The sequence below is a fragment of the Sus scrofa genome, chromosome 13, assembly GCF_054392235.1.
Source record: "Sus scrofa isolate SSC_HxYL_T2T_F1_AM1 chromosome 13, Sscrofa_HxYL_maternal_Yorkshire_Landrace_v2.0, whole genome shotgun sequence".
NCBI lineage: Eukaryota > Metazoa > Chordata > Mammalia > Artiodactyla > Suidae > Sus > Sus scrofa.
In genome coordinates this window covers 150,451,285-150,467,178 of record NC_139395.1, presented here as the reverse complement: position 1 = coordinate 150,467,178, position 15,894 = coordinate 150,451,285, and the positions used below count along the sequence as shown (strand labels likewise).

Here is a 15,894-nt window from a genome sequence, read left to right as displayed (position 1 = left end):
CTGACTTCCATTGCTTTGTTGTCACCAGGAACTGTAGGGAGGGTCTTTTGCTGCTCATTTTTCACAAGTTCCTGTTCTCTACAGTAGATCTGAGGCCTTGGCAAAGCAGGGTCATGCTGCAGAAACACACCTTGAGTTCCTAGACAATGTTTCTTTAGTCACACTAGGTGAAGTTCCCTTGTAATTATGCCAGAGCTGAGGCTCTTCTGAACAAGCCAGGTAAATCTGTTTGCTCTTCACCCTTGATATCCTGTGTTTCTCTGAGCAGGAGTCTGACTTGATATTCCCTTGGTCCCTGGAGAACTGATTGCTGACAGGAGGGGCAGTATCTGACCCAAGTCAGACTTCACAGGAATGACATTGTATGTGTGCATGTGTTCATGGAAGGACACACACAGAAGTGTGGAGTTATTTTCTCTTTTAAAACAAGTTCCACCATCTCCTTGTTCTATAAAGCCCCAGAGAATCTGCTTTGCATTCCTTCAGCTAACTGGGAAGGACCGTGAACGCACTTCCATTCCATCTGAAGTCCGTGGATTTGGGTCAGGGAGAAGTTATCCCTTCTCTTAAATTCTCTCCCCTTTAAATCCTCTAGCTTTCCCTTTGGCTCTGGCAAAGCTGTAACTCATAGTTCAAGCTGTTATATAATATTAATAGAGCTTTTAGAGCTGGTCACTGGCTTAATATTAACTTTGGGCCAGGGTAAAGATAAGCTTGTTTGGCTGCTGACCTTGACAATAAGGAACCACCATCCAAGCAGAGGGCAAGTGTTTCTCAGGAACACGAGAGGAAAATGACCCGTATGATGGTAATATTTGGAATAAGGCACCATGTAGAGAATCCCACATTTGCACTACAGTGAAAAAGCTGTCACCTGAGCGTACAGTTCAGAGGAGGCCCTCTGGCCACTGTCTCAGATGTCAGCATCTTCTTGTTGCAGAAAAACTAAGGCCCTCTCGTAGCATCTGTGAAGACTTGCTGGGTTGAGCTGTATTCCCCCTGCAGATGTGATGATGTTTCTGAGAGTCTATTAAAACTGTCAGACCAGGAGTTCCTGTCGTGGCGCAGTGGTTAACGAATCCGACTGGGAACCATGAGGTTGCAGGTTCGATCCCTGCCCTTGCTCAGTGGGTTAAGGATCCGGCGTTGCCGTGAGCTGTGGTGTGGGTTGCAGACGCGGCTCGGATCCTGCGTTGCTGTGGCTCTGGCATAGGCTGGCAGCTACGTCTCCGATTAGACCCCTAGCCTGGGAACCTCCATATGCCGTGGGAGCGGCCCAAGAAATGGCAAAAAAAAAAAAAAAAAAAAAAAAAAAAAAAAAAAAAAAACCTGTCAGACCAAATAGGCTCTACCTCCTAGGCCTATTGTAAATTGGTCTGGTAACTGGAGGCATTTTAAGGAAATTACGAGACCCAGAAAAATACCCACAGCTTATCTATAGTCCCTGTGTATCATCCATCAAATGACCTGTTGATCTATAGCGGTAGACTAAGACCTTAGAAGTTCCCCATTCGGAAATAATAGAAGAGAGGGGCCCAACTCATCTGATTTTTTGTGGCCCTGTTTCCATCACCCCTCGGCCATAGGTTGGTTCTAGGTTCAAGGTTACGAGAGCACCCCAGGTCCTGGCCTAAGCTGTAAGGCGCGAGCAGGCACATCTCTCAGAGCTCCAAGGACAGAAAGGCCAATTCCAGCTCCAGAGTTACCTACTTTCTGTTCTCCTTTTTTTTTCATGGTCACACACATGGTATAGGGAAGCTGAATCTGAGTTGCAGCTGCGGCAACACTGGTTCTTTTAACCCACTGCTCCTGGCCAGGGATCTAATCTGCACCTCTGCAGCAACCCAAGCAGCTGAAGTCGGATTCTTAACCCTCTGAGCCACAGCAGGAACTCCTCTGTTCTCCTTTTATTAAAATACACAAAGGGCCAGGCTAATTCCAAACATCATTGTAGCAAATAACTTTACCTTCCTTCTGCTATTTTCCTGGAGCTGCTTCCTAGGGGTCCCACAGCCTTCTTTCCCTCCCTCCAGGGCTCCGTGTGAATGGGAAGGTGGCCACGGCCTGCCCTAGATGATTGGCTGGGTGCTAAGTAGTCTTACTAGAGCCTGAGGCTTTTCCTGTCAGGTCTGTTGTCCATGTCCCGGGTGAGGGGACGGTCCTGTGACCCGGAGGTCTGTGGTTGTATCCCCGTCTTTCACCTACTTCACCCCAGCCCTTCTGTCCATCAGGGCACCCTGACTGCTCAGGGCAAGCTGCTGCAGCAGGATACGTTCTACGTGATTGAGCTGGATGCCGGCATGCAGTCCCGGACCAAGGAGAGGCGTGTGTTCCTCTTTGAGCAAATTGTCATCTTCAGTGAACTTCTCAGGAAGGGATCCCTCACCCCAGGCTACATGTTCAAGAAGAGCATCAAGGTGAGGATCCCTGAGGGATGAGGAGGGTCAAGGAAGAGCCACACTGAGGGCACTGCTTCCCTAAGACAGAGGCCTGGCAGGAGCGAGGATCCAGAACACTGAAGACCGCTCAGCCTGGTACTCCTTGGGCTAGAAGGCTGAGTATCTGTGAGGAGACGTGACAGTAAGGAACCACGTGCCAGTCTTTCCTGGGATCCCAATCCTCCCAGGTTCCCAAGATCGTGTCATTCACTCAGAGACAGAAACCAAACTGTTGAAGCTTTTAGATCCAGGACATGTTTTGGGGAACCGTCTCCTGAAAGAAAAACTTTGAGGAACTGAGATGTGTGGTTGATTTTTTTTTTTTGTTTTTTTGTTTTTTTGTTTTTTTGGTAACCACTTAGATATGAAAAGGATCACCTTGGTTTCTTCCAGATGAATTACTTGGTCCTGGAGGAGAACGTGGAAAATGACCCCTGCAAGTTTGCGCTCATGAACAGGGAGACTTCGGAGAGGGTCATCCTGCAAGCCGCCAACGCTGACATCCGGCAGGCCTGGGTGCAGGACATCAGTCAAGTCTTAGAAACACAGCGAGACTTCTTAAACGGTGGGTCTGGGTCTGCCTTCCAGCCAGGCCATTTGCAGGGGACCCCATACCTCTGAGCCTCCTTGGGTCTGGGCTCATGGTGAGGTATGAGCCTTGATCACCTGTATATGCATTCCAACTTTGTAATTTTCAGAAACACATTGTCTAGAATTTTTCTGAACCTGCATATGCAAGTTGACTGATGGGCTTCTTTATCATGCCCCACCTTCTCAGAAGAGACAGCCTCTTACAGCCTTGGCATAGGGGATGGGGTCACCACTACCAGCTGAGAATACTTGGGGCAAAAGTCTGAAATGGGCACATCCTCCTGGTCTTAGGGGCCAGCTATTAGTGACATATGTTTTTTCATTTGGTAGCTAATGGCTGGTCGTGTCACAGGTCCTAGTGTTATCTAGAGATAACTCGGGGTTTGGCAGATCAGGTCAGATCCCCCTTCGCTCCCAACAAAGGTGACTTCCAACTCTAAATTTCAGTGATATCTGAACCGTCCCAGAAGCAATTGTCAATTGCACAGAGAAGGAAGCACTCAGGGACCTGCAGGAGTACTGTATGGCCATGTGTGCTCCCACATTTACACACACATGTCCACACTTGGGTGTGTCACCTCTTCTAGTCTAGGATCCAGACTCTTTCAAATGATGCAAATAGAGCACTTGTTGGGTGTCTGGCATAGAACTGAGGGCTGTGGGGAAAAAACTAAAGGAAATGCACTAGATGAGGACCTTGGGCAGGTCATGATGTTTCTCTGGGCCTCCATTGGCTCTTTTTGTGACAGCTCTACAAGGCTGCACTGGAAGCAGGAAAACACGGCACACCTCCCATAGGGAGCGTCATTCTCGGTATAGTCTCCAGTCTGTTCTGGGACGTCTCAAGGTATTACTGAAATCAAGAGTTAGCAGTCACCTTGTTGAGAGCAAAGGAGGATTTGAGCTGATCTGCCAAACCCCTAGTTATCTCTAGATAACACCAGAGCATCTGTGAGATCACCAGGTATCAGTTGTCTTCTACTTGTAAAGGATTTAACACATTGTATCTATTTTAAAAACAAAAAGAGATGATGTAGCAAGTGCCTTGATTTTCTCAGCTGGAACATGAGAGTTCAAAGCAGTTACCCACTTATGGAGAGTATTTGGGAGCCATGCCCCTGATCTCCCAACTGTAGAACAATTTGGTGAAAAAAAAAAGTCATCTCTAGGGTTCTTTCTCAGTCTAAAGAATCTAAAGTTAAACACTAGCCCCTCCCTGAGGGATAATAATGAAAGTCCGATATAGTTCACAGGTTTTAAATATACAACTTTGAGTTAACACTTGTGTGGATAAAATAATCTTAAGCAAAAATATGTGCATGTATAAAATACATTCACTGAATTGCATTCTATTAGGAATTTCTGAGAGATTCTAAGCTGGAATGACATTTTTAAGTTCATCAATTCATGGAGTTCCCTAGTGGCTCAGCAGATTAAGGATCCAGCATTGTGGCACAGGTTCGATCCCTGGCCTGGGAACTTCCACATGCCATGGGTGCAGCCAAATAAATAAGTAAATAAGTTCATCAATTCAGGGCAAAAGAAAAATAAGATCAGACAATCAACTGAAACTGGAAATAACTGAGTAACAGTGATGGTTCCCGTGTGTTGAGTCCTTGCCCTGCGCGAGGCACAATACTAAGCATTTCACATATGTTGTCACCCTTCATTCTCATGTCAACATGGAAAGCTGAGTACTGTCATCTTATATTTTTCAAGTGAAGAAAAGGAGGCTCAAGGTGGTTAAGAAACGGGTCCAAAGTCACAAAAACAGTAGGTGCTAGAACGAGAACTTGAACCCTGAACTGTATGACTTGAAATTAGGCTCTTGTCCACAGAATTGCAGTGTGGTTGCCAGTGGTAGGGCAGACATTCCTATATGAGGTCCCCAGCAAACAAAGCAAAGAAAGAGGGTCAGGTGTCTGACACTGCATCCATCAGCCACATGCACGCCCTGTCAGAAGAGGCCTGGCTTTCCTGATGCCAAGACCTAAGTTGTGCAGATGATTGAGGCTGGTGGAGGAGCACAGGCTCTCTGTGGAGCTCAGTTAAGGAGACACTCTGTTTTCAAACACTTTGGCACAGTTAATGCCTATAATCAGGTAGTACCCCAATTCCACAGGATGGGTACTGATTCATCAAATCAGTTTGCCATGGCCTGCTTCACAACCCCCTGCTAGCTGCTTCGCACTTGGAATGGCCCTTCTCTGGTCACCGTCAATGATTCAGACTTTTACAAGGGTCCAAGAGACCTTTCACCTAATTATAGTGAATTATGGAGCTATTACTGAACTAGATTCTCAGTGCCTAAATATTGATGCTCTCCAGGAAGAAAGGCTGAGGTCTGGCAGGAGCCTCTTCTCTCCTTTGACACACTCAAAAGACAAGGATGTGATTGTGGACTGGGACCATGTTTTTACTTAGTGACACATGTGCAGGCACCTCAGAGCCAACCTTTCCCTCCTGAGACCTCAAACAGAAAGGAAGTGTGGGCGGTATGCTGAGTCCTATTAAAGTACGTACCTATTGGAAGTTCCTGTTGTGGCCCAGCAGTAACGAGCTCAACTAATATCCCTGAGGATGCAGGTTGGATCCCTGGCCTCACTCAGTGGATTAAGAATCTGGCATTGCCATGAGCTGTGGTGTAAGTCGCAGATGCAGCTCAGATCCTGTGTTGCTGTGGCTGTGGTGTAGGCCAGCAACTGCAGCTCCAATTTGACCCCTAGCCTGGGAACTTTCATATGCCATAGGATGCCATAGGCACAGCCCTAACAAGACCAAAAAGAAAAAAAAAAAAAAAGTACATACCTATTACTAGAAATATCCTTATGATCAAACGTTTTCTGGACCCCAGCCATTAACCCAGTTAAATATTTGTTACAGTGAATAGTGATAAAACAGCATAATCCGGCCAGCCCTGAAGTCATTGTTAGTAGAATTTGACCTGTATGGCTTTTGCCTGGCTGTACCTCTTTCATACTCAGACCTTAGAACTTCGTTGTCTTAAAGTCAACTCCCAGAGAGAGCATCATTCAGAGAGAGAGTAAAACAAAGCTCACATTTCCCTTCAAAGTAGCTTTTCCTCTGTCTCTTGAGCCCCACGGAGCACTCTTCTCCCAACCTCCAAACCCAAGTGACCCTCGACTCTTGCCATCTTTTCCCATGGGGGCTGTCAGCCTCAGCTTCCTCTGGAGTGCTTGCCGCACTGTACCACTTACTCTCTCCCAGGACTCTGTTCGGGTTCAGCCTCTCCCATGTTACCATCTCATGGCCCCTAATCAGCCTGACCAGTCTCTCCCCCCACCTGCTGCAAGGTGGATGGTCTTTAGCCGGTGCTCAGTTGCTAGCACCTGAATCTAAAACTTGCAAGTTCCCTTAATTCAATCACTTTCCATGATCTTCGGAATTAAATCCAGACTCATTCACCTGGCTTTCTAGATCTGTCTCACCATGGCCCCACAACCTCCCTCACCTGTATCATCTCCTCTTCCTCCGAGGAGACCTCTGACCCTTTGCTCCGGGGAATCTGGCTCCTTGCTGGTCCCCAGACCCACTTCATACTTGCTTCCTTCCTGCAGAACCTGCATGTCAGGGCCTAAAGGCTGGCAGTTTCTGAAGCTCTTTATTACCACCCATACCTGTGTCCACCCATTTGCACACATGTGACAGAGCCCTCTCTTCCTCTTTTTGCACAAAAGTTTCCCCTCACATATAGCACCTTTTTTTTTTTTTCACAGCCACACCCATGGCATATAGAAGTTCCCAGGCCATGGAATTGGAGCTACAGCTGAAGGCTACACCACAGCCTCAGCAACACTGGATCTAAACCACATCTGCCACCTACACTGCAACTTGCTGCAACTCTGGATCCTTCATCCACTGAGCAAGGCCAGAGATCAGACCCATATCCTCACAGACAACATCAAGTCCTTAACCTGCCGAGCCATAATGGGACTCCGCATATAGCACAATTTTGTTTGTGCACTTTCATCACTTAAACAAAACAAGGGTGTTCCCATCGTGGCGCAATGGAAACAAATCTGACTAGGAACCATGAGACTGCAGGTTTGGTCCCTGGCCTCCACCCAATGGGTTAAGGATCCGGTGTTGCCGTGAACTGTGGTGTAGGTTGCAGGCACGGCTCAGATCCCAAGTGGCTGTGGCTGTGATGTAGGCTGGCAGCTGCAGCTCTGATTCGACCCCTAGCCTGGGAACCTCCATATGCCACAGGCACGGCCCTAAAAAAAAAAAAAAAAAAAAAAACTAAACTAAAGATAGTTCTCAGTAGATTATATGTTCCTTAAGAACAAGGCAGCATCTTCCTCGTGTATCCACACTCTGCTGTGCACAAAGACTGTATCTTGGAAGCCTTCAGATCTGCTCAGGATTTCCAATGCTTACACTAATGGTCTGCTCTTACCCCACAGCCCTACAGTCGCCCATCGAGTATCAGAGGAAAGAAAGGAGCACAGCCGTGATGAGGTCCCAGCCTGCCAGGGTTCCCCAGGCCAGCCCCAGGCCCTACTCCTCCATCCCCGTAGGCTCTGAGAAGCCCCCAAAGGGCTCCAGCTATAACCCGTCTCTGCCACCCCTGAAGATATCTACCTCCAATGGCAGTCCGGGCTTTGACTACCACCAGGCTGGGGACAAGTTTGAACCCAGCAAGGTAAGTGACAGCCCATTACCGCCACCCTCACCACTTTGAGGGCACAGGCTCTAGGCTTACTTTAGAAAGTAGCATCTTTTTAGGCTGGTCGTTTTAGCAGGAACATCCACTCAATGCAGCCTAGTCCCAGTGATTTCTCTTTCTTCCCCTGCAAATCAAGTGACTTAGACCAGTTCCCCCACCCTTCCCAGTTCAGACCCTCTGTGTTAAAGGGCTATTGTCATCTGTAGAAACACTACAGAAATATAAGGTAATTTAGTAGCGGCAGTTATGCAAACAGAGGCATTGTGGTGTGGATCATCTCACCTAAAAGTCACAGAGTTCCCATTGTGGCGCAGCGGAAACGAATCCGACTAGGAACCATGAGGTTTCGGATTTGATCCCTGGCCTCACTCAGTGGGTTAAGGATCCAGCATTGCCATGAGCTGTGGTGTAGGTTGCAGACGTGGCTTGGATCCTGCATTGCTGTGGCTCTAGCGTAGGCCAGCAGCTATAGCTCCAATTAGAACCCTAGCCTGGGAGCCTCCATGTGCCTTGGGTGGGGCACTAAAAAGACAAAAAGACCAAATAAATAAACTCACAGCCCTAGGGTTTCCCATCTTGAAGAGACTGCCCTTTCTTTTTTTTTCTTTTTATGGCCACATCTGCAGCATATGGAAATTCCCCCGCTAGGGGTCCAAATGGAGCTACAGCTGCCAGCCTACACTACAGACACAGCAACAGGGGATCCCAGCCACATCGGTTACCTATGCTACAGCTTCCAGCGACACCAGATCCTTAACCCACTGCGCAAGACCAGGGATCAAACCCACATCCTCACGGAGGCTATGGCAGGTTCTTAACCTGCTGAGCCACCATGGGAACTCCAGGATGGCCCTTGCTAATGAGGAGTCGCTGAAGCGCGCTCACAGCTCTTCACCATCCATGGGCTCATGCAGCATGGGGAAGTTGTTCGTCAGTGTGGGATGGGGGAGGCTCACCTTGGATTAGACATTTATCCCAGATCATCCGTGATTCACACACCACCACGTGGGTAGTCATCGATGCAACCATAGACCAAGTCTACATAGTTGTTTCGACCCTCCAGGGTAGTAGGAATGGCAACAAATGGAAAAGTGCTAGGTCAGGAATTAGGCAATCTGATTTCCATTCCAAATTCTGCAGCTCAGCACCCTGAGACGTTCTGTAGAGCCTCAGCAGGTGATCTGATCTCACCAGGCCTCAGTTTCCTCTAAAACTCAATGAGTCTGTGAAGAGGAACATCCACACTTTTTACCTGCATGTCTCCACTTTATAGTTTATTTTTCTTACCCAAATTATTAGATGATATTCATTTTTTTTTAAATTAACTATGGGCGTTCCCATGGTGGCTCAGTGGGTTCAGAACCCACCATAGGCTCCATGAGGATGTGGGTTCCATCCCTGGCCTTACTCAGTGAGTTAAGGATCCAGCATTGCCACAGGCTGCTTTGTAGGTCATAGACGCGGCGCAGATCCAGCGTTCCTGTGGCTGTGAGCAGAGGCATCACCTGCAGCTTCAATTCAAACCCTGGCATGGAAACTTCCATTCGCCATAGGTACAGCCATAAAAAGAAAAAAAAGATTTTCAATTAAAAAATTAATTCTTAATGTCTAAGTTCAATTCTGTGTTAGAGTAAGTATACTGACCTGTTTTATCACATCACCTGGAAATGATTTTTTCATCTTAAGAAAATCCCCTGCCCTGGTGAATACGTTGAAGTCATACTAACTTACTGAAGAATTTCTGGCCCTCACCATGCTCTGTGAGGCAACCAGGCCTCCATGAGAGTTCCAGGTCTGTTTAGAAGCAGCCTCCCTGGTGCAGTCATGTGAAAATACCATGGAGGCAGGACCCCTCGTATTAATGAATTCAGGGGGGACTGGAGGAGTTGTGTTCCCATAGGAGTTGGGTCAGGGTAGGTCATAGCATTGCCTTTGAATTGGGCAAATGTCTCATTGTTACTCCTGTCTCAGAGAGGGTCAGAAAGTAGAGTTAGACCCGTGCTTTTTCAAAAGGAAGGGAAAAAAAAATGTATCAAAGGGTCTGTGTTCTTTTCTCTGGGGAGTTGTGACCGCTGACCTGCCCTTTGCCCTGACCTCACTCTGCCCAGGTGCTTACGCATCCCTGTGCCTGTGCCACACTCTTCCTCCCATGAGCTAGAGGATGCTGGCGGGAAGGTGCATGCTAAGGAGGACTTCCAGGTGGAAGGCGTGTTCATCCGTTATCTAAGCCTGGACAGTATCTCCACCTTTTCACCCTTAATTGTACTATTAATGACACATCACCAGAAACCACATTCGCAGAGCTCGTTTTTGAATATAATGTCATTTCTCAAGATAATCTTCTGCCTGCCCTTACCCTGCTAGTGGTGGGGTTGGCTTTGAACCACAGGATAGGATGCAGAGCAAGCTGTGCGAAGCAGCCTTCCTGTGTCTCTGTTCCTCTCCTCCTTGTCTCCTGGCAGAGCGACCTGGGAGGCTGCAATGGGGCCTCATCCATGGCCGTGATCAAAGATTACTATGCACTGAAGGAGAATGAAATCTGTGTGAGCCAAGGTGAGGTGGTCCAGGTCCTTGCCGTCAACCAGCAGAATATGTGCCTGGTGTACCAGCCCGCCAGTGACCACTCCCCCGCCGCCGAGGGCTGGGTCCCAGGCAGCATCCTGGCGCCCCTCACCAAAGCCACGGCAGCTGCAGAAAATAGTGACGGGAGCATCAAGTAAGTGCCTCGTTGGCTTCCTCGGGAGAGGAGTATGTGGATTAAAAAAATTCAAAACAAAGAACACAAAAAATGCAAACACATGGTAGGGAATTACTGCTGCTTATTCTCGACAGTGCCACCGGAGCCAATGTTTGAGTGCTGGAACCACAAGCAGCTTATGGGGCAGCGGGCTGGATTATTCAAATTTCCCTTTTTTTTTTTTTTTTGGTGGTGGTAATGGCAGTGGTTTTTCTTTCCTTTTCATTTATAATTTTCTGTTTATTTTTTTTCTTTTCTCCCTCCCCCGCCCTTGTTAAGAAAAGAACCCTACTGAAACCCTAGGTGACAAAAGGCATGCCTCCTGTTTCTCCATTTGAGCTACCACAGGATTCACTGGACTGGACTTCTATTTATATTGTATTAAGTTACTGGTATATATATATATTTTTTTTGATTGACACCAAAAAATGACCTTGGCACAAATGCCAGACCTGTATAGGTCAGAGGCCTGCTGCTTCTCCCAGGAGAGAGGAAACTTTTTGGTTGTCGATGGCAATTCCTTTGTACAGATTGTAAGTTTTTTTTTTTTTTTTTAACGGTCCCCCTCCCCTGTCACTTTAATATATGTTCATGGTAATTTGTAAGATATTTCTTTTCCTTATTTTGGTTGCAAAGACCCTTCCAAACACATTCCTGTGTAAAGTATTTTGCACTATTTAAAGAAACCCATACGGATGAAGTCAGGCTGTGCAATATGATGGAGAGTCACAATGTTCATCATTGTACCTGTAATGTAATAATTTTAACTGTACTATTTTAAATATGTAAAATAAATTTTCACCATGAGCATGTTTTAATGAGGTGAAAGACTAGTTGACCCTTTTTCCTCATTTCACTCTTTTGGGACTTTTACATGTACAAATGATTCTTTTCTTCTTCTTCTTTTTTTTTTTTTTTCTTTTTTTTTTCCCCTTTATTTTAGGAGTTGGTTGAATATATTAGCAGTTTTTCCCTACACAGAAAGTGCCTTTGTCACCAAAGCTCCAACCCTAGGCTTCCCTTCGAAACAGCCCCCCAGTGGGTCCTCCCTAACCTCTCAGATAAAGGATGCTGCAGCTAGCATGCTGTCCATCTGGGCGACCTTGAGGTGCTCATGTGAATCAACGATGTATAGAAAGCTCTCCATGCCACCTGGTCACCCATGGCAGGTGTGAAGGAGCTCCCATGAGATGTCTGAGCAGGAGCACTCACAGAGCTGTGCCTCCTCGGCACTTTCTCTAGCTCAGGGAGCAGAGGCTGCCCACCCTGCCCTGGCCTTTCTAGGTAACCACAGGCCTAGCAAGAAATCAGTGGTGGCCCCCGAGGGCAATAGGCCCAATTCATTGTATCCTAAAGACACTTGGTTTCAGGACCTTTTACAGAGCGTTGGGAAGGGAGCCCCTCAAAGCACTGAGGGTCTTCTCAGTCAATGGCTTACAGAACTAGCCAGCTCGTAATGGGTTGTGATCTCATTATGCAAACACTCAGCGTTTCTCCCGTCTCACCCGTGCATCTTTTGGTCACTTTTTTCACACCTTCCATGGGAGGGATGGTAGGAGGGGTGTCAGGCTGGGCAAAAGAGAGCAGATTCCAATACCAGTTGGTCATTGGGTTCCTTGTCAGCCGCTCTTGCACAAGGGTTGGTGGCGACAGAGCAGAGCAATGGACCGAAAGTGGTTGTCACTGTCCATGAAGGACACTCACCACCCCCTCCCCAGGGCTGCTGTAACCACAGCGACCAGAGTTGGTTTTGATGCCTACAGGATAAATGTCCCTGAAACCCTCTTTCCACATCAGTCCCGGGGCCCGGGGCCAAGAAATGGAAACTGCCCAAACCATGATGACGTGTTCTTCTCGGAAGAAGAATATGAAATTGAGTGTGTCCTGCTACTTGTATTACTCTGAGCCTTCCTTCTGAACCTTACTCTTAACCCTTCTCGTGTCTCACCAAGCACACTTGACCGACCCGGAGGGTTGTGATAAACTTAGGAACACACCCCCACACTCATGCACGTACACGCTGAGCTGGCCGCCCTGGGAGTCTTTTCAGCTGGGACCTCCCTGACTCAAGAAGTTCTCAGAATGAGCTAGGATCATGGCTTGGGGGATACAGATGTGGGATGAAATCCTGCAGTTAAGAGGGATATTGTCTGAGGTTAGTTGCCATGACTGGTTCTCACTCAGCAACCACAGTTGGAGTGAGGAGCTGCTCTGTGGGGGATCCTGGGGTGGGGGGGCATGCATTTAGGAGGAACAAGAGAAGGTCTGGCCAAGAGATTCCTTCTTACCTTTTGAAGGTGCCTGCTTTCCCAAAAATATTTGAGGACTTGACTATGGTTGCTCTTTCCTCCTCAGAAAGTTGATTGTCAAACCTCCGTGTAAGTGACATATATTTCGAGAACCTCCCCAGGGCACTCTGAAATCTCTGACTTTTGTGGGGTTTTCTGGAGGAAATGTTACACATTTTGGAGCATCTTCCTTCCTCCTATATCCCGTAGACCTCGCTCTCTCTCCTCTCTCCCTTAATGAAGGTTCTTTCCATTTAGGCCTGTCCGCATAGGCCTAAATTTGACAAGGAGCCACTTAAGGGAAGCCAACCTCACTTATTCCAGATATGATGGAAGCTCCTGCAAACTCTGTGACCACCCCTGAAATTGATGATGCCTGCCCAGGGTCCCTCATGCTGTCTGTGACTTGGCTTTTGGTGTCTTTGTCTTTGAGTCCTGACATATGCAGAACTCAAGAGCTCTGCTCTGAGCCCCTTGTTACAGGTCCATGAAGAAATAGCTCCCTACCCCCTCATGAGAAGAAAGAAGTTAGGATAGTGTGAAAGGGCGTTGCCACCCTGAGACCGAGTGTCGAGTCTCCTCCCAAGAGGAAAACTCAAGAACCTCTTGTGGTTGTCAGAGCCCTGTATTCACAAACACTGAGTGATGTGGAGAACACAGACCGAGAGGACTTCATCCTAAAACATCCTGATAAATGAGTGATGCTCACCAGTGTATTAAGTCAAATGCTTTAGACCCTCCTACCTGTCCTACAGTGTTTGGGAGTGGCCACAGTCCAGACACAATAATGAGACGGAAACCTCAAAATCATCTTTTTGGGTTTTTATATCTGATCCTGGGAAAGTACCAGTAGCTTATATATTACAGAATATCCTTCCCTTCCCTTTCCTTTTTTTTTTTTTTTGGTCTTTTTAGGGGCGCCCCCTGCGCCATATGGAGGTTCCCAGGCTAGGGGTCTAATTGGAGCTATAGCCAGCTGGCCACAGCCACAGCCACAGCAATGCCGGATCCTACATCACAGCTCATGGCAACACAGGATCTTTAACCCATTGAACAAGGAAGGCCAGGGATCAAATCCGCATCCTCGTGGATACTAGTCAGGTTCGTTACCACTGAGCCATGACAGGAACTCCATCTTTCCGATTTTATTCCCCACCCCCCACCCCCAGTCTTCTCCCATCTATCATACGCTTCAGGAAGGCAATTCCTGAGTCCTCTAAGGCCTCATCCACATGATATCAAAACTTCCCTTGGCAGAGTTGAATAACTCTCTCCTCATGCTTTTCTCAAATGCTACAACCAACCTTGCACAGCTCACAAAAGGGGTCCGAGTTCATCCTTCCTCACTTCCTGTTGGAGGTGAGATCCGCCGCCAGCCACTGCAGGAGCTGGTGTGCAGGTCCAGGGCCTCTGAAGCCGGGGCTTGACTGGAGCCCCTCACCTGCTAATTCACCCAAGGGTGGCAAGCCCACCCACCGCCTCCCTCTGCCCTGACCTGCCATTTTGATTGGTGCATTTTTTGGTACAACAGGAAGTCATGTTCATGGCATACTCTACGCATGAGAAAGCGGGCAGAAGTGGAGAACACGGGTAAAAATGAAGCCACAGGGCCTCGTAAACCCAAGGATATTCTGGGCAACAAAGTCTCTGTTAAAGTGAGTAAGGGATTCCGGAGCTGTGTCCGACCTCTCATCTACTCCCACCCTGCAGCATTCTCACGAGGCAACTTGGGTGGATGGGACCAGAAGGGAAGTAGTTTAGCAGGATTTTGCATGCGAGATCAATTTATTTTTTATTTTTTATTTCTCCTGGCAACTTCGATTCAAATAAGTAAGTATCTCTTTTTTTTTTCTTTTATACCCTCCTCCTTATATAATGCAGATGTTTTATAGCAAAATTATCTGCAGTATTATTTATTTTCTTAGAAATGCAAGATGCTTGGTTCATACTAAAGTTCTCAGAGCCACCCATTCAGTCTCCTAGGTTTGAAAATACATGCAGGATAAAAAGCTTAGGGATGCTTTCCAAATCTTCAACCCTTTGAAGTCTGAGGTTTGGAATTTAAGGGCTCCTGGGTCCTTGATAAAGTTTTGTTTCTTTTCCCCAGAATGCATACAGTATCACCCTTCAGGCTTATGCATGAGCAGAGAAAGGAGGCACATTGACGAAGCCCAAGTTCTGGCTTTGTAACAATCCAACTATTACAATGAACTCACCGATCCTAAGTTTTGGCAAACCTTTGTTACCCCCATCTTGGAATGATGTAATCTGTTTTCTTTCCATTGGGTCCTCTGATAAGATCTGCCTCTGGACAGTGGGAAGTAGACCACTGAGGCTTAATATTGTTATAATGTGTGATTATCTCCCTGAGCCTTCATTTTTCCCTTCCTGAGCAAAGTAACCATCAAAATCCATTCTAATGTCTTTCTTGGGGAAAAGAAATTGGACTGTCTCCCTCACCCTCATGTGGGGAGTCCAGCTGCACAGAAGACAACGATGTAAAGTCAATAGCACTCATGCATCATTTGGTTGCTTCCATTGCTATTTCCTGTGAGATGAGCGGCTGTACACAATCCCAGCCTCCTCTTCCCGAAAAGAGCATGCTGCTGCGCTAGGCGATATGCACCCCACCTTTACAGCACCTCGTTTTTCTCTGCCCGATTTCCCATTGTCCGTGCTTCTCTCAAGTTCTCCCTGCTCTCTAGCCAACGCTGCCTGTGTTCTAACTATGTTCTCTTTCTTCCCCCTTCCTCATGCTGCCCATCAAGGAGACGAACAGTTCCGAGGAGTCAGAGTGTGATGATCTTGACCCTAATACTAGCATGGAGGTAGAAGCAGCTATTGTTGTCCTCTTTCCTACACTGATTGTCTTTTCTGATGTGTTCTGTAACAGTGACCTTGCTAAGGTGACCAGCCTGTCAAAGATCAATTGTGCTGTTAGGGCAGCTCTGGGAATCCTATTCCACTTAAAAAAACAAAACAACTTTATTAAGTTTGGTTTTGATAGAAAACTCTTCCTAGATGTCTTTTTTAAAACTTCTGGTTTTCTTGAAGACTTGCTTAATATTTTCCTCTTTGGCAGATTTGGCTTTGTGTAGAAACTATCCAACTTCATTATTGGAAACTTAGAAGACATTTTTCTATGGGAAG

General features: G+C 47.1%; 1 protein-coding gene across 31 annotated transcripts in view; it reads left to right on the top strand.

Annotated features, from left to right (window-relative positions):
* The window catches only part of KALRN (kalirin RhoGEF kinase), a 695,174-nt gene that overhangs the window by 638,701 nt on the left and 40,579 nt on the right, over positions 1-15,894 (top strand). For 15 of the 31 annotated variants that reach the window (XM_084990940.1, XM_084990936.1, XM_084990947.1 and 12 more), the window contains 5 exons: positions 2,232-2,417; positions 2,832-3,003; positions 7,457-7,695; positions 10,182-10,435; positions 10,736-11,284. In XM_084990940.1, the coding sequence (XP_084847066.1) occupies positions 2,232-2,417; positions 2,832-3,003; positions 7,457-7,695; positions 10,182-10,435; positions 10,736-10,751 (867 nt within the window). In that variant the 3' untranslated portion in view covers positions 10,752-11,284. Of the gene's footprint in view, positions 1-2,231; positions 2,418-2,831; positions 3,004-7,456; positions 7,696-10,181; positions 10,436-10,735; positions 11,285-14,275; positions 14,400-15,512; positions 15,573-15,894 lie in introns of those variants that run through there. The other 16 variants (XM_084990933.1, XM_084990932.1, XM_084990931.1 and 13 more) reach the window with 2 other exon arrangements.